The following is a 19,055-nucleotide window of genomic DNA, read 5'->3' on the forward strand; positions in this document are numbered from 1 at the left end:
TCCCAATATACATTGATGATATGCGACCTGACGAATTTGGTCACAACTCTGATGATTCTTCATCCAATGATGACTCTGAACACAGTCTGGACCTTCATGATTTCTTTCAAGATCAGGAAGATATCATTCAATCCCACTTACAAAATTTGGGGCTGACCCCAACAACATATTCTGCTCCCAATACTTACAAGGTGGATATTAATTGTCCCTGGTACCCATTCCCCAACAAGGAGGTATGTTCTATCTTTTCCATGCTGAAGATGCCTTCATCTGCTGATCAACAATTTATTTTATCACAATTCACCACAGTACCTGGTTGGAACCCTGATGCTTGGACACTTGCACACAATAATGTCCGGCCAGATCTATGATAAGATCCGGTCCATATTATTATTGTGCAACATGGACCTTCCCCACTGGGACACCATCAGAAGGGCCCGGACCCGCATAAGTGACAACATCTTGAAATATGAAATCAAGCAAAACATCTCTGTATTCCAAAACAAGACTTACATGATCAGCTTGAAAGATCTCACAGCAGGGGTAATACAGATATTTCACTTGGGGTGTAACATGTTAATGAGGAAGCTGATTAATTCCATATGTTTAATCCACCAGGAACTGGCCAATCCTCTTGTTTCCAAACACATGGAGTTTTACCCCCATTACCCAAAGGGTAAAAACATCTACGCACTGTGTCAAAGTATCAAATGGAGAGAGGAGCTTCCCCGGGAGTGCCGAGTGCAAATGGTTGAAGTTCATGACAAGCATTATTATATATATGAGCCAGTCACAGTGTCCCAATCACTTGGACCTGATATAATAATGATTCCAGTATATTTTTACAAATACAAGGATATACTATACTCCAAATGCATCAGGCCTAAATATTGCAATGTTGTGGAAATCCACAACAATGTAAGGATCAATGTCACACAGATGTTGGTTCCAGGGCACCTGCCGTATACCCACCACCTTCTTGACGAAATCCCAGTATCACACTTCCGCCTGAAATATGATCAAATATTCACATCTGTAGGCGGACTGTTGATAGCAAAATGCAATCACTGCATATATGGCAAGGAGTTTTCATTCACACTCACTAAATAATGGTGATTTCAAACTGACTTTCCTACCTATTCATTCAGAATGTATTCCTGGTGGTGGCACAAGGAAGATTCCAGTTCCAAATCCTTGGCGGGAAGAAGCAAATGGGAAGATAATACGTCATGTACCTATCACCTTGTATGCAGATGACACGTCAGGTAACAAGTCCAAGCAATGGAATAAGCACAACTCATTTTGCTTTACCCTCAGTGGCCTGCCCCCAAGCCTCTCAAACATGGAGTACAATTGCCATTTTATATGCACATCTAATCGGGCAGGCCCTCTGGAGCTTGCTGAACCCATAGTTCAAGAGTTGAAGTAAGTTAACCTATCACCTTTATGACAAAATTCTGTAATGATTGACCAGATGAAATTGCAGTGAATTGGCCACAGCAGGTAGTATTGCTTATGATTCAAGTGTTAAGAAAGAAGTCATGTTCATGACTGTTATGCTTGCATTTGTTGGAGATTCACCCATGGCTGCTGAAGTTACCAATACACCAAACCCAGGAACCTCCAACAACCCCTGTCGCATGTGCGGACTGCAATGCCCTCAAGGGGAGGAAAGATGCACAATGGAATACCTCAGAAAATTTTTTGGCCACCCTCATATGCCACCCCCACGCACATGGCAAGAAACAATAGAAAATACATATGACTTATGGGAAACCTCCCAATCAGGCACCCAAAAGGAATTTGAAAGAAAGCATCAAGCATATGGAATCAGGGACCGCATCAATTTTGCATTAATTGACCTGAAACGCTCTGATTATGAAGAAAGGTTGAGAATAGTCAAAATGCAGGCAGATACCCCCAAAAGGATGATTAACCCCTTTGCTCATTTGATAGCATTTGATGGTTGCAAGGATACTCCAATAGAAATACTACATGTTATACTTCTTGGGGTTGTCAAATACCTTTGGAAAGATTTCATGGGTCAACTGAAAGAATCTGATCACCCAGAACTGGAAGCACGCTGGCGCGCATTCAATACAGAAGGAATGAATGGTCCTCCAATACAGCCGCAATATATGATTCAGCATTACAAAAGCCTCATAGGGAAAGAATTCAGACTGATCCTTCAGGCCACCCCATTTGTGTTATTCCCCATGATGAATGAGCAACAGCAGGAAATCTGGACTTCACTGTGCCAAATTGCAAGTATGGCATTTCAGACTCACATAAACAATATGGACGAATTCATTTGGGAAATGGAAAATTGAATACATCTATTCTTATATCACGTGTGTATCATGAATGGCAGGTGGGCAAACAAACCAAAATTTCATCATATCTTGCATCTTCCCGAATCAATACGCAGATATGGCCCAGCAAGCTTGTTTGCTACTGAAAAATTTGAGAGTTTCAATGGGGTGATAAGGAATGCCTCCATTCATTCCAACCGCCAAAGCCCAAGCAGGGATATAGCCACCTACTTCAACAACTTCAACATCATAAGGTTGTTGTTATCAGGAGCCATACTATATGATCATGAACACCTTAGATATTTTCAAGCATCCATGGAAGTACAAGCACTTTTTGATAATAATGTGTTTATCCAAAAAGCCATGGGATACAATTCAAATTGGTTTGGATCTGGCCAACTCAAACCAACCATTCATGGTCACAGGGGGGCACGCAAAGCAGGGGAACTTGTCCCAGTGCCTCTGTTGAGGAATTTCCCCACACTTCTCATCACAAAGGTTCAAGCTGTCAAATTGGATGATAAGGAAGTCATCCGCGATGGTACTTTTGTCTTGGTGAATCCCATTTGTCTCAATTCTGCAAGTTTTTGTGCTAACCAAACATTTCGTGGATGGAGATAACAGACCCAAGACCGTATGTTTCCCAATGGTATGATTGGATGTGTGGATTCCATATGGGAAGTGGGAAATAATCAGTTCTATGCAAAAATACAGAGATGCACCAAATCAGGTACTCAGCCAGAGAATCAGATGGAAATTCTGGTCAAGGAGTTAAGTTTTTATTATGAGCCTGCACAGGTGAGCCATCAATGGAAATTAAGACTTGGAAAATGCTAATCATATTAATCATGAACTCTGATTATATTATTCATTGACTGATTCAATCCATGTTATTTAATCTAGCGCATCATATGCACCATCAATGTTCAGCATAACTGCTTTGCAGCGGATTGCCCAGTCAGGACCAAATTCATGCCTCTAACTGGACGCCAAGAAGGAGGAACCCACGTGAACTATATAGAGCACAATCCCATGAACAGCTACCTGCTCAATGCAGTGTCACATCATGCACCATATTTACACCGTCTGCATTCAAACCTGTTTGTTCGTCCCATACCTGAAGATGTGATGACATTAGCTCTGGAGAAAGGGTTGCATATGTGGCAAAGGGAGGGCAACTGAAAGTATTTCCTCCCCATATAACATGTTTCATTCATTGTGTAGTGAAGATTCATAACCACCATTACTATTTGGGCTCTTATGTGATAAGTTGATGAGCATTATATGCCAGTCAGATTATCAATATTATTAATTGGTGTTTGTTTACTTGTGTCTTGTTGTGCATTCTGTGTCTTGTTGTGCATTCTATGCAATCAGTTTTCATTCATCAAATCATTTTTTCATTCATCAAATCATTTAGATAGTATAGGTGTTTAACAGAAATCTGAGTAGAAACTTGTTTGATATTGTCTGATGAAAATATTTTGGGAGAGTTATAATCAGACCAATTGTGGGTGAAATTGCTTCTTATAGCTTATAAAACAGACCCATTGTGAGAAGTTTTGGTTATATGTATCATGTATTTGCATGGCAGGAATTGAGACAGATAGACTGATAGACTGATAGACAAGGGTAGCACATTCACTTGAGAGAGATAGAGAGAGCAGCATTCAAGCAAGAAATAGGAATAGACTGATCAAATTACAGTAGACTGAAGACAAGACATATCACAAGATCGGGAGTCAATTGGCATAGCATCGGGGAGGAGGACTGGACCCGCAAGGCGAGGACTTGGAGCTTTGGCCTGTTTGGTGCCGCCGCGCAATCGCTACAGCTGTTGTCGGTTGTCATCTGGGATCTCCTCTAAGATAAATCCGGCCATTCTGTGGCGACACTAAGAATAGCGGATATTGTCAGCAGGGATGAAGGGAGGCAGCAGGAGAGGGACTTACTAGTAAGGACATTACTGCATTGGGTTGGAGAGTAATCGACGCTGGGTCCATCTCTAGCAAAAGGTATGTCCTACGCCCTGCGTAAATGTCCATGGACTTGTACTTGAAGACGGAAAAGCACGAGATTGGTTGCATCGCGATATTGACAGGCTGAGGGACCGGACCTTGCGTAAACCCGTAGTTCCAAGTGAGGAGTCCCCTGAAATCGGCGTAAACCGCCAGTATGTCGAGCAAGTATCTGTTGGTGGCCTGGCAGCGAATGGCTTTCATGACGCGCGCCTTGAACTCCGGGAATTCCATGGCCTGCATGTCCTGGCCGCTTATGTGGACGGGGGTGAGATGGCGCTCCGTCTCGATGCTTCTGTAGGAGTGATGATCCTCATCATCATATCGGACCTTGGCGAAGAGCTTGTAGTTGATGAATAACGTGATGCCGGAGGTGGTGGTTGGAGCCACGTAATGAAGTTCGCGGAGGTTGCAAGCAGTGGCCACGCCAAACGGCGCCTCATCGTCGCGGTGCATCGGGCCTTGTCGCGGTTCCTGGGAAACTCCGTAGTCTGAAGGGGATGGGGCGGGGGAGGACATTGCAATGGGCGGAATGGGGAACAAGGGGATGTGATGGTTGGAGGAGACTTGAGAGCTTGATATCCGAAAAAACCTTTGCACTTGGTTGTGCAAACGTTTTATTAACTTATTGTTTTGTCAAAACCGGTCCTAAACGTTTACATAGCTCAAAATTGTTTCAAGAAACTTTAAATTTGACCGTAAACATTTACATTGCTCAAAAACGTTACATTAAACGTTGTATGCGCGGTAAACGTTTTCGCCAACCAACTGAGGGCCATGCAAACGTTTTCTCGAACGGAATTGGTCTGGCAAACCATTTTCAAACGTTTGTGATCAGTAGGCATGCACAAACGTTCATGTCAACCAGTTTGGTTGTGTGAAACGTTGCAGAGTGGTTGAAAACGCCTGAAACGTTTTGTCGAACCGTTTCAAAAACTCAAACGTTTCTGGGAACCCTTGGGCAACCAGAAACGTTATGAGTGACCATGTTTCAACTGGAAACGTTTCCAAGAACCACTTTACAACCGGAAACGTTCCCAGGGACCGTTTCAAAACCTGAAACGTTTGGGAACGGTAGCAAGATACTTTTTTTGCAGCCGTGGTGTACATGATAAGCAATGATATTACAATACTATTTACACAAAATGAGTGCCCCTTGTGGGGCTCTGAGCAACGGTGAAACAAATACAGTACGTGTATTGCATATGCATATACAGTGTATTGTATTTTTGAATAAATACATACTTCTGTGAATACATGTATTGCATTGGCCTTCCAATGCAATACAAATTAAATGTATTGGTATTGCCAATACAAAAGAGATGTGTATTTTGTATTGCATTGGAATCCCAATGCAATACCAATACAGTATCAGTTGTATTTTTTTAAAAATAGGTCTAACAACATATAAGGTAGATTCTTGTGTTGTACCATACATGCATGGAGCCAAGGCAGTATGCGCAGAAGGGAAAGAGAAGTGATATAACAACATACTCATAAACAAGGAAAAATAATTGACATACAATACAATCTTGATTTGTTTGAAGATTTTTTAATCACTGTAATCACCGGAAGCGCAAGTAGCCAATTTTGTCTTCTCCTCTTCCAAGTCAGACAGTTTCTGAGCAACAATACCTTGAGCTGATTCAAAGCTTGCACCGGCGTTGAATCCTTGGCGTAACCACTGATGACAGCTGACTGATTGCTTGATAGTCCTGGGGGCCAGACTTCCTCGGTCATTTCCGCATACATCTGCTGCGGCAGAGAAGCACCTTTCAACGCTAGCGGAGGTGGCTGAGCAAGCCAAATAATCCTTGGCCAACGAAGCCAATATTGGGAACTTGCTTTGGTGGTCCTGAGTACCAACAGAAAGATGAAATAATAAGCAAAATGACGATACACGCAACTTGGTTCAAGTGATAAACTGCTTACTCTCCACCAATTGAGGCATTGGTCTCCGTGGGATGTAGCTAGTTTATACTTACCCTCGAGGTAAATAGATAACTCGTCCACAATAGGAGATTGAACTGCTTCAGGGAAAAGGTCAAAATCGTCTAGGAGACAATGATGCTTGGATGGTTGTTGACTGCTTTCAACTGGCAAAGAAGACGCTCGAGAATCTCCATTGTTGGCCAGTTGGCCCTTCCGCATGCTGTATTGCTGTTGAAGCAAGGACTTGGCATCTTCATGGCAAGAAGGAAACCAGTGCTGAAAAATTGAAAGTCGAAAAGAAGGGTTCAACATTGTGGCCATAAGTACAGCGTCACATGACAAGGCCTCGTCTAGGTAGGTGTTGGTCTTTTCGATCATCTTCGCCAACATGGATTTGAACTCGTAGTCGCTTGACAAGTTAAGTCGTTTCTTGAGGAAATCGTGCATAGAACGATACTCCAATAGCATGAGGCCTGCCAAAAAATGATCCCCCTCCATTCTCTTAGTGATAAAGTAGAATTCCTGTATTGCGGAATTTGATTTCAGAAGTCAGCAACTTTAGACTATGGAACAGCACCAATGGGTTTTCTTGATGACACTCACACTAAGGATGTCATTCAACCGCTTAACAAGTTTCCAGTCATTGTGAGTGATCACTTTATCTTGAAAAAAATTCTTTCCGCCGTTTCTATCTTGTCGTTCTTTCTCATTTTCAAAGAGTTTGTTGATAACGCTACGAGCCTGGTACGCACGGTCCCGGCTTTGCCACTTGATATTCCAGCGAATACCGTATCCGGCAATCAGAGTTGGTCCGTTGTAGTCAAGCTTCTGAGCCCATACAGCAAACTCGGATCGTTTGGAGGATGAAGATGTAATGCGTTGGATGACGAAATCAACCTTTTCAAGTCTGGAATTGAGCAAATCACTGGTAGACAACGGCACAACGGAAATCTCGTCCTCACTTGGATCTTTGTTGCTGGATTGAACTTCATTGTCCTTGTCATCTGATACAAAAGCTTGTATCTCGTTGGGAACAATTGTATTGTCGCATTCTTCAGTGACCGAGTCTAAACTTGGAACAAAGCCAAGTGTGCGGCGTTTTGATTTTGTCAAGCCCACCACATTGGTTCCGAGTGCCTTAAGTCCTGCCAACAAAATCAAGGCAATTTTGTGGCACATACATCGTATGTGATTGGAGCTGAGGTTGATTTCGGTGTTGGTTTTTTGTTGGATTAAGCGATCAACCTCCGTAGTCATTGTGCGATTGTTTGAACCGGAATCGGTTGTCTGAGCTAGGATGTAATGAAATGAGGAAGAAATGTTAGATAAAAGTATGAGAGAGATGAAATTTGGATGAGTTTAAAGTTAAAACTTATCTTTTTGTGAAGAGAAAACTTTGTGATGATATTTGCGCAAGGAACTGCAAGATAAGTACCTTTGTGAGTCCACGCAATGTACTTCAATCCCAGGTGGCAAATATGGAAGACCCAGTCTTCTGAGATGTAAGCGGCGGCAATCCCCAGAAAAGCGTGATGGTTCCCTTTTGTTGTCCAGACATCGTGGATGAGGGTTATTTTAGATCTAAGCGACTGCGAAAGGAAAGACAAAATTCTTAGCAAGAAAGACTGTGCGGCAGATGCGGGGGTTGAGCAGGATTAAGACCATACATTTAGGTTTTCAATAACCGTCTCCTGCAAGCCAACATACAGTCTATGAGCTTCTGCCGCCGCCCAAATGCAAGAATAAAGCTTGACTCCTTGTTGAACGTAGTCAAAAGCAATGGCGAGCAAGGTATCCTCGATTCGATTCCAGGGAAGTGCTGATTGCATGAGCCACAAGACAAGGATCTGGTTGAGCGCCCGGTTTTTGAAGGAGACCCCTTGCACATATTTTGTCAATACACCGGTCTGCTTCTTCTTGATATTGGCCTCTTGTTCCTTCACGGTTACTGGTAGCCGAGCACCATTTTTGCTGGCTTCCTCTTGTGCGGGGCAAGGTGATCGTCCGGAGTCTCCATCACGATGCTTGATTAGATTAGACCGAGTATGTTTGGCCTTTTTGTACACGACATGGCACCATTTGCACGGATAGTGGAGCTTGACTCCTTCGGTCTTTGGAGATTAAAAAACCATCAGTTACATGTACATAGAAATTAAATTCAAAAGGTGCGAAATTGACAATGGCACGGAAAATCACATTTTAAAAAATTACTTACTTGACCTGGTCCGTATTGTGGAGGACCAAAATATAGGTCAATGTCGTCAAATTCAGTGATCCTAGCCCCTCGGGTCTTCTTGGCCTTTTCGTTCTCCTTTCCTGAGTCCTGCGCGAGATCCATACCATCTATGTCCTTGTCTGGTTCGGACGAAGTGTCGGGGTCCAAATTTGAGTTTTTGGTTGTCTTGTGTTTCTTGTGTTTGGACTTGGAGGCGGCTGATGATCCACGTGGAAGATTATGGGTGGATGATGAGGAGACTCGCTTGCGATTCTTTCGGCGGGGAGTTGCCTGGGTTAAACTTGCGTCGGATTCAGAGTCTTGTTGCTTATCTTTTGGATGAGATCGGCGAGTGTTTTGACTTGGGATATATTTCCCATGAGTCTTGACAGGAGTTATAATGCGAGTAGATTGTCGGGATGGAGGCCGAGTGGCCTGAGATGGTGCAGGTGAAGAGGCTGTTTCAGGAATAGTCGAACGTGCCATTGGGGATTGGATATTACCAAGGGCAAGATTTTAGAGCTGTGATGATGGTACTTGGAATGTCGTTAGAGCTCGATCGCAAAGCTCTTTGGAGCTTGATGGAGCTCAATCGTGAAGCTCGTTGGAGCGCAATCGCAAAGCTTGTTACTGTTAGAGATTGATCGCGAAGCTTGCTCGATCGCGAAGCTCGGTAGAGATCAATCGCGAAGCTCGTTATAGATTGATTGGGAAGCTCGTTAGAGTCGAGAGATGGTTTCAAGATTTTTAAGGTGTACAGCGGATTAAACGGTAGCGGAGGGGTACCAACGGCGAGAGGCTACAATGTTGACAAAGCTGGACTGCACAATAAAAACAAAGAGACGTATTGATTAGTTAGTCATATGGATCTGAAAAAAATCAAATCAAAGAGAAAATGTAGCTTAACATGATTGAAGGAGCTGGTTAGAATAGAGCTTGATTGCAAAGCTCGTCAAAGCTTTACCGATCAGACTGAGAGAAGCAGAAATTCGATGGTTCCGAGAGTTTTAGGGCGCACGGCGGATTGAACGGTAGCGGAGGTCGGTGATTGTTGTGCACTTCGAAGGGAACTGACACATAGAGAGAAAGATCAATGGAGTTTTTGATTGTCTGTATGTTCCCGGGGCCTATTGCCCCCACGGGGGAGCGATGATTTCCGCCAGGGCAACAGTCAACCCCTGAGATATGCTAATGTAGTTATGCTTATATGTAGGGGGAAGCTATAACCAGGAAGATTTCCCAATACATTTTAATGTATTGGAGAGATTTATGGTGTTCAAAATTGCATAAGATTTTTTTACATAAAATCATAAACTGCAATTTTGGCTGGGAGATGTCACTTTAAGTTTTATGCACGCTGACATCTCCCAGCCAAAATTGGCTTTATGATTTTATGTAAACCGTGTCATATGCAATTTTGAACACCATAATTGCATTCAGATTTGCTGTATTGTATTGGGCCTCCCAATACATTTCCTCAGAATCCATGTATTGCATTGTCAGGGAAATACTCATTCCAGAAAATATGGTGTATTGCATTGGATGAAGAATACAATACAATACACTGTATTTGCAATACAAATCAATGCAATACATGGCATATACAACACCCCAGTCAATACTCAACAGACTATAGTATAGTCCCTGTACATGCTGCGCCTAGACTATTCTACAGTACGTTCTGTGATCTTGGTTTCACTCGGCCCCGAGCAGATCCACTCGCCTGTTCCCACATGCTTTTTTTTCAATTTCAACTCGGATCCCGCATCAACATGCGTTACGCAGCCGCAGCAACCCGGTTTTTACTCTTCACTCACCCGATCCCGCACATGCGTTTTTTTTATTTCTATCCGGATCTGGCAAGATCCCGCATCAAGATTGGTACGTTGGCAGTTGCAGCAACCCGGTTTTTACTTCTCACTGATCATCGGATCCCGCACATGCCCCCGCCCCTTGTTTGCCTCATCCGCTGCACCTAACCACACCTCAGCAACACCAACCACCACCGTCCTCCAATCGTGCTACGACCGATCTGACTCCTCAAGCCAGTGGGAAAAAATCCGTAATGTATCGATTTCCCATCAATCATTATTGCTCAATCATTCTGACTTGTTTCTTTCTTATTTTGTTTTGCTTTCTTTGTTACGCAATGTTGTGAAGTGTATGGGATCTCGATGAGATTATTGATTTGGGGACCTTGAGTGGAACACATTGGCAAAAATATATACGCAGGCACATGGCGCGACGCAACAGACCCCACGGCAGTGTCAACACTATCAACACTGGTACCTCTCGCCGTCGTCGAACCGCCCAAGGACAGCTCAGAGATGTCTCACGGGAACGGGAAGAACAAGCAGATCGTAATGAAAGTCTCAACATTGCTGAACGACTTGGCCATATCCCCCCCCTTCGTCGTCGTCATCGGACCGAACCGTTACAGCATCTCCCTGACCCAGATCAAGCCTACCCAGCACACGAGCCACTGATTGGCAGCTATCTTGATGAACAACTAGACCCTTCCATAGAAGAAGAACTCCCGACTGCAGCCCATGCTGCATACCATCGAGTCCGCCGTTACGCTGAAACCCGAGAGAGAATTAGTCAAAGATGGAGCCAACTGGAAATCAGCCTCACCGCAACCTTTACCTTGTGTCAGACAATCACAAGCAACTGGACATCCCAGGCGTCAAACTACGAGCTGCCTCCAAACACTTGTACATGTAATCCCGATGACATCCGTACACGGAAGGTTGATGTAGTTGACTTACTCTGTAAGCCATCACTTCCCCATGAATTGGTTCCATACATTTTCTGAAATCCCACAATATAATATCTATGTCTAGTTCAACACTCAGCCGACGAAGTCCCTTTCTGCAAGTGCATACCCGACATTGTACGACTCATCCATTATGGATATATAGCCAGTTCACCTGAGCAGCCTCGCACCGCCTTCTCAATTCGACTGCTCCAATTCCATCATAAGCTCTGGCAATCATCAGCCTTGTCCACCACTTCATTTGTGAAGGCCCTCTCTTTGTTCCTTGATAATCGCAATGCAGACAAATGTTACGCTCGGGGTAAGAAGTACCGAAAACGAAACCTCCGAGTTCCTTTCACCTGCAGTGTCGATCTCTATTTGCGTATACAAATAAATCAAAAGAAAATTTTATCCGATGGCATGCAACTAACACAGCGTGAAAAGTGGGCCATCAAGTGCCCCTGTTGCTTTGGACCTCAAGAATGTGAAATCAAAGGCCATCCAGACAAACCCGATGTAATCATTGCCATGGACGGCAATTTTCAGCAGCGTCACTACGCCTACGCAAGCAAGGACAACCCGCCAGAGTCAAAGTATCCCAGTAGCTTTATCCCACCATCCGGCATTGCTCTTGATGCTACCCAATTTTCCGCAACCAAGGGTGCTGCAGTGGGGATTGATGTGAGTGAGATATTGATCTTTTTGTGATCCAGGCCTTGCATTCACCACCCCTTGTTGTCATGTTGCAGCCACCGTGTGCCGACACACATAAATCAGCAAACGATACCCGTAGCGAGACCACCTGGGAGAAGTGTGACGACAATGGCTTGTTTGCAAGTGCGTGCCGCCATGACGTGCCCCTGAAATACATTAATATCTACAAGACCGGTGAAAAGTAAGTACATCACAATTGTTTTTCCACTGTGGTTCAGTCCTACTCCTGCTACATTTACTCATCAACTGTGTATTGTTTATCCGGTATCAATCATTCGCAACATCTTGGAGGACTTTCCTCAACACAAGATTGGAGTTCTATACGACCTTGGTTGCCACCTGGAAGCACATATCACCAAGGTTACTAGATATTTACATTTCCTCATCATCAATCTATTTCTGATAAGTTGAACTTTGTTCGCTTGTAGCGCAACATTCTACCAGAACAACAACAAGATCTGAAGTTTGGAACATCAGTCTTCCATTCTTACGTGCATGAATGGGCCTGTCAGGTCAAGTACAACCCTCGGCTGAACCAATGGTGGGGACTTTCTGATGGGGAGGGGCTAGAGAGACTCTGGGCCTTCCAGTCACTGTTAATCTCCAGTCTTTGTGTTTCGACCCGCTTACACCGACTCACAGCTCTCGATTCTTGCTTGGAGTACTATACAACACAGTTGAATGAAATGGCTGGTAAGCTGCCTAAACAATCATTCACACCCGTTTCATTAACACTGAATATTTATAAACATTTCAGCTTACTGGCTTCTTCACAAGCTTGAATCTGCAAATCAAATACACGAAGAATCAGCTCTAGCTTTGGCTGAACTCCATCGTGTTGCCAACCCTCACACTCCTGGTTCCAACTATACCAATCAGTTTTTCGAACAACAATGGAACGATGAGCAAGCTTACCATGTCAACACTAACCGGACAGCGGATAGGGAACAGGTTGAACTTGGACGTCTGTTGTGTTTGGAAGAGGAATTGAATGAGGCTTGGTATTTCAATCTTTCCTTATTTATTGGTCCAAAAACTATTTAAATCTTTCCTTCTTAATCAATCCAAAAACTGTTTTTGATAATGTACCTTGTTTTGCTGATTCTCCAACTAGGTCTGCTGTAGCCATCACACCGGAGCAAGCACTGACACGGGCGCGCACTTGTGCAACAGTAGCCAGACAACTTGAAGCGCAAAGGAGAACTGCCCGTCAAACAGAGGAGAATAGTGATCTCAGCCGTAAGTCATGGACATGGATGATACAATTGTGTACCAACCGGACCATGCTGACAAATTTAAGCTAGGAATTCAAAATGAGAACCTTACAAAGGTCTGGTATGCCAAGACTGAATTGCGACGATCATTCCTTGCCCTTGTTGAAGAGAAACAACCATTGCTTCGAGTATGTCGTGCAGGTGAAAGTACTACCCTTGGTATGTCTATCAATTGCAGTTCCCACATCAGCCAAAATATTTTCTAATGAACTTCATCTGAGCCAGGTACCCGTGGCCAGCAGAGGCTGACTGAAGCTCTCCGCAAGCGAGCATCCAAGCTCCGAACTAAACTCAATAATTACAATCGATTAGCCCGTGCTTTCATCCAAATCACCCCAAATCAACCAGCCCCTCCGATAATTGAATACACTGCACTTCTTTCCCTCCAATCAGATGACATTTTCTGGAACGATGGAATTTTCACAAATGCTAATGAACCTTGGGCGGTGGACCGACTCACGCAGCAAGGTATACGAGCCTTTGCACGCTTCAATCGTGCACTTGAGGAGAAGCGCCGACTAAGTTGGGAGGTTCGACGTGCAATGAGGTGGGCCACACGGCATCACTGCCAGCTCCTCTTGCTTCTCACCTGCTTGAAGGATTACATGGAGGATGTTCGGAGCCGGGAGGATCTTGGGAGTGATCCTGATGAGGCAGTCATTCCTGCCGAGTTAGACCATTTTATGCACCATCCAACTCTGGAGGGACAGTCTGCACGATACAAGATCAGTTCCGTTGCCACTATTCTCCACATGGCATACTCCGAGACGTGTACTTTACAAGTTGAATGGAACGATCAGCTTCTGGAGGCATTCCAAAAGACCACGGCCCAGTTCAATGACAGCAATCTTCTTGCCTTATGGAATCAACAGCTGAGCCGAATCAGATACGCAATTGATTGTGGTTTCCTCACAGAGATCCCAGGTGACTTGCACGAGGTGCTAGTGATGATGATGAATGGACAGCAAGTTATCACAGAAGGACAATTACCCCACAATGAAGATGCAGATGAAGAAGACGAATCCGAGCAACAATACCTTGAAGATATTGAAAACATCCTTGCCAAAACCATGCTTGCAGATCTTGAGCAGGAAGCCACTGCCGTTAATCAGTCCAATATTCTTAACGAAGCCAATTTTGAATACCAAGCTGATGTGTAAAATCTTCTTTGATTTATTCTCCTAGATTCTAATCTGCTCTGGTTTGTTTTCATGTGTTTGTTGATTTTTCCTGGCAAAACATTGAAATATATTTTGTTTGAAATGAAAGTACTTGGATTGAGTATTGCATATTTCCTTTATTTTACGTGAGAAAAGGTTGTCCAACAGAGTGAGATCACCTTATTTTATTGAAAAACTAACCTGTTACCATCATGAATTATCATTAGTCATATGCTGAGTAGTTGCCTGATAACCAAGCAGCCAATTCCACATCATGAATAAGCTAGCATGTGTTTATCATTAATTTGATGCTTATTTATTAGTCAACTTGTTCCCAGTCTAGTCTGAATGATAATGAAAGACATTGTTCAGATCAGCCTTTTTGGCATTATATTGACATTTTATTTTATAAATGTTACTGATGATTTACAATTTGTTCATCTATTGTTCATAAAACATCAATCGTGTTTTACCACAACAAGCCATGCTCATGCTCAGGCTCCCACGGTTCCACTTCTATAGTGTTGTTGTTTATGGTACCTGATATTCTAGTGGAAGTGTTGATTTATTATGGAAGTGGTTACACATATTTGGTGTTGCACACATAGCCACAATATTAATCTGAAGGCACTTTTTTAAGTTTTTACTATTTTGCATTTCAGTCAAAAATCATTGATTTACTTTTGGTTTATTCAAACACACTCTATGGTACTGAATTTTGTTAATTCAATGCTACTGAATTTTGTCAACTCTATGTTGAGGTTTCTATGTGACTGAAATTTTTTATGTGATGTTAAGGTTATGGTTAATCATTTGAGATTTTCTGAGGTTCAGAATCTGTAGTTCAATGGGATTTACATCCTGTATTGTATCATGCTATCCATGAATAATCAAGGAGAAAAAAACTAGAAGAGCAGGACACCATTGATAAAATACCAAAATAAATTTTCCAAACAAAATCTTAGCAATAAAAATGGAAATAATTAAGTTGATAAATATACAAGAAATAGAACAAGTGTGGTAAATGATTCTTCATGGATAGCATGATACTTCTCCTTGATTATTCATGGATAGCATGATACAATACAGGATGTAAATCCCATTGAACTACAGATTCTGAACCTCAGAAAATCTCAAATGATTAACCATAACCTTAACATCACATAAAAAATGTCAGTCACATGGAAACCTTAAGTACATAGAGTTGAACAAAATCAGTAGCATTGAATTAACAAAAGTCAGCAGCATAGAGTGTGTTTGAAGAAACCAAAAGTAAACCAATGATTATTGACTGAAATTCAAAATAGTAAAAACTTAAAAAAGTGCCTTCAGAGTAATATTTTGGCTATGTGTGTAACACCAAATATGTGTAACCACTTCCAGAAGAAATCAATACTTCCACTAGAATATCAGGTACCATAAACAACAACAACACTATAGAAGTGGAACCTTGGGAGCCTGACCATGAGCATGGCTTGTATGCATCAGTGGTGTGATGTTCCAGGATCAACATTTCCAGGATCAACATAGATTCCCATGGTAGCAATTATCAAATTAACATTCTGTACCTTGCTTTCATGTGTGGCTATGTACTACATGTGCTGAAACAAGCTGAGGCAAAGTGCCAATCTTTACCTCCTTTTTGTGTATGTCTACTAAATGCGCCAAGCTGAGCACAGGTTTAAACAAAAATCTATGAATTTTTGGAGATACTGGAGCTCAACCCAATCCAGGGAACTTCTTTGCCTGGAAAGAATAAAGCTGGGAACATTTGTGAGCTGCTGCTTGGTCCGCTATGTATAATGTATTATCTTTAGCACTGTATGACTTTCAGCACACAAGAGATTTCAAGCTCATTTTTGGATAGTTAGACTGTAGGGTTGGATCTTGTGGGTATTGTCAGAAATTGAGCTAATCTTATGTTGAATTATTTGCAAGCATTTTAGAAGATACGTCAAACAAGAGGAGGGAGACAAGTGTGACAAAGCGGAAACAAGAGGGAAAAAGTGTGACGAAGAGGAAACAAGAGGAAAAAAGTGTGACTACAAGGAGAGTTGTATTCAGGGCATCAAGGGTAAACACAATTCAAGTAACACATAGATATATTTGTATTTGTGGCAAGATACTAGCAACAAGAAATCCAAGGCAACAACAACAGAAACAGATGTGTGAAGCAATATGTTACGCTGGATAATTAGGTGACTGACTACTCCTACTAGGTGTTGGTGATTGGGGGGGGCTCTTGAAGTCCTTGGGCGAGACATCATCGGGGATTGAAGGATCATAAACGACGTCAATGAGATTTTGGTCAAGGTCTAAATGGAGAATAGCTTGGCGATTGGGAGTGAGTCCGCGACTTGGTCGTTTAAGCCATGAGGCTGCTACCTTTGCACCTGGTAGCAACTCTAATCGGTACTTGACTTCAGCAAGACGATAATCGGTCTTTGACCAGGGCCACTGAGTGATAGCACCCCCCGTTTTCTCAGCTGGTACAAGGTCACGCATGGTGTTAGTGATAATCGTTTGAAAAAGCGTACAAGGCTCAGCAGGATGATCAAAAAATTGACTAACCAATCAACTTGGACATTCTTTTAACTGCTGAAACCAGACAGAGAGGAAAAGATGCTAAGGAGTGCGTAGGAGGTATGTCAGTACCATGAAAAATGTGATTGTTTTTTGAGGCTCACCATCCTTCCCCCCTTTTGCTCCGGGTGCATGTGAACCTGCTTTAGCAGCTTTATCAGCCTGCTCATTTACCATGGCAATGGAAGCTGCAAGATCGGAGACTGTGTAACCGGTAATAAAGGATTGCATGCGCGCAGGATAACATTTGGTTCCATCCACCTGTTCGGCCTTTTTGACAAAGGATGAGGCCCCAGGTGTGTATCGAGTGTACTGGAAAGAGTGTCGCCCAAGATGACGAGATACTGCAAAGATCACCAGCTCACACCCAAATGTCTCGGCAACATTTACTGCCTGCAAGATCAAAATTGGTCAGCAAGATTCAAATGAGAAAACGTTGCCAATTAGCTTACTTCGGCATCCCATTTGTCAAGAAAGTTCTCAACTTCCTTGGATGAGCTGAGAAGCGAAATACTCTTGCGCATTCCGACCTGGTTAGCTGCCACAATTGGTTCATCATCATCGGAAGGCTTGTCTGCCTCATGGCTGCCATCTTCATTTTGTGGATGAGAAGGTCCGTCTGGGCGAGTTGTAGTTGAGGCGGGGTGCCGGTACTTTGCCTGTTCTTCCGAGGAAAGTTTTTTCCAGAGACCAGAACCCCCCCCCATTCCCGGCGACCATTTAACTCCCTTGCGAGCTATTTAGTAGAATGTGAGCGTTTACAGCCAAATCAAACTCTATTTCAAAATGGATATTACTTACGACCACAAAATACAGCTCTCGCATTCTTTGTTTTCATAAAATAGTTGAAGCTGTTGGGGTTGCGCACGGCCATTCGCCGGCCTCTTCAGAGCATGGGAGGGAGGTGAAATTCTCGGCGTAAGTTCAAAGCACTTGAGCAATCAAATGAGAAAATACACTGACAAGAAACCATGGACCATTGGCATGGAAACACCACGCTCTATGGCCTTAATGGACATCATCTTACGCTGTTGGGAGGCATAGTTGGCAAAAAATGTTTGATCGGAATTGGACATGGCCTTTTTTGACCACTTCTTAGCTTCAATGACAAGTTCAGCTTCGGACATCCTCATCATCTCCTCATACGACCTGGGCGCAGGGCGAGGACAATTGGCAGGTTCAGTCTTTTTGCGCTTCTTGCTGTTGGTACAATCTGTTATTCCAGTTAAAGGAGGAGCATGGGATTTAGGGTGAGGAGAAGGCAGAGGGGGAGGCAGCGATGGAGAATAGGTTGATGGGCATTGTGATAAACTGGGTTGGTAATCACTTGAATTCCGATCCTGATTAGCTCTATCCTCCAACTGACTGACAACATTTGGATTGGCCGGGATAGGTCGGTGCAAGTGGACTGGAGAGCTAGTTAAAGTGTTGTTGGTTTGCAAGATTCACAGAGAAGGAAGGGGATGGATGGGACGGTTAGGAGAGTGATAAGTGGAAAGATGCGATTGGGATTGAGCAGAACCAAAATGGGACTGAGTTGGATGATAATGTATGGAATTTTGAAATTCGGGCTGATTAGAGGCAACGTGAGATTTAGCAGAATGGTGTAAAGTACTGGGGATTTGGTTTTGAGTCAGATAAATATTTGGATTCTGATAATGGGTGGTATGAGTATTACGATCAACATAAAAGTGAGGGTTAACATGTGCAGGATGATGATAAGTGAGATCGCTCGCAACACCAGTTTGGGAGGGGGCAATCTGCCCATTATGAGGCTGATCATGAGTAGAATTGGGAGTAAAACAAGGATCATTGTTTGCTGGGTTGGACGACAAGTTGTGGAACATGATTGGGGATGGTCCTCAGGATTGAGGTGGTCGGTGTTGTTAAGGTGTGGTAGGTGTAGCGGATGAGGGAAAGAAGGGATGGTATGATGTGCAGGATCAAGTGAGTGAGAACGAAAAGCAGCAGGTAGGCTGAGTTGTGGTTGCTACAGCTGCGTGACGCAGCTTGTGTCACACTAGGCTGCTTTGGGGTTGCTGCAACTGCGTAACACAGCTTGTGGGACATTTGCAACAAGAACGTACCG

The 19,055-nt window shown here is 43.3% G+C and overlaps 4 protein-coding genes across 4 annotated transcripts; 2 read left to right on the plus strand and 2 right to left on the minus strand.

Moving 5' to 3' along the window:
* Positions 1 to 8,538: 8,538 nt before the first annotated feature.
* On the minus strand, positions 8,539 to 8,963 carry PtA15_5A377 (uncharacterized protein; the record flags this gene model as incomplete). The annotated part of the gene is made up of 2 exons (XM_053169131.1): positions 8,539 to 8,617; positions 8,686 to 8,963. 2 exons carry the CDS (start codon positions 8,961 to 8,963, stop codon positions 8,539 to 8,541), a joined length of 357 nt encoding a protein of 118 aa, XP_053020359.1.
* Positions 8,964 to 10,713: 1,750 nt separating this feature from the next.
* Positions 10,714 to 12,993, plus strand: PtA15_5A378 (uncharacterized protein; the record flags this gene model as incomplete). The annotated part of the gene is made up of 3 exons (XM_053169132.1): positions 10,714 to 11,226; positions 11,671 to 11,916; positions 12,727 to 12,993. The coding sequence occupies 3 exons, from the start codon at positions 10,714 to 10,716 to the stop codon at positions 12,991 to 12,993; spliced, it is 1,026 nt and encodes a 341-aa protein (XP_053020360.1).
* Positions 12,994 to 13,828: 835 nt separating this feature from the next.
* On the plus strand, positions 13,829 to 14,383 carry PtA15_5A379 (uncharacterized protein; the record flags this gene model as incomplete). Its single annotated transcript, XM_053169133.1, has 1 exon — positions 13,829 to 14,383. One exon carries the CDS (start codon positions 13,829 to 13,831, stop codon positions 14,381 to 14,383), a length of 555 nt encoding a protein of 184 aa, XP_053020361.1.
* A 2,181-nt stretch (positions 14,384 to 16,564) lies between these two features.
* Positions 16,565 to 17,840, minus strand: PtA15_5A380 (uncharacterized protein; the record flags this gene model as incomplete). Its single annotated transcript, XM_053169135.1, has 5 exons — positions 16,565 to 16,869; positions 16,955 to 17,008; positions 17,071 to 17,359; positions 17,419 to 17,702; positions 17,768 to 17,840. The coding sequence occupies 5 exons, from the start codon at positions 17,838 to 17,840 to the stop codon at positions 16,565 to 16,567; spliced, it is 1,005 nt and encodes a 334-aa protein (XP_053020362.1).
* Positions 17,841 to 19,055: the final 1,215 nt, after the last annotated feature.

The sequence above is a fragment of the Puccinia triticina genome, chromosome 5A (assembly GCF_026914185.1).
Source record: "Puccinia triticina chromosome 5A, complete sequence".
In the NCBI taxonomy this organism is placed as follows: domain Eukaryota; kingdom Fungi; phylum Basidiomycota; class Pucciniomycetes; order Pucciniales; family Pucciniaceae; genus Puccinia; species Puccinia triticina.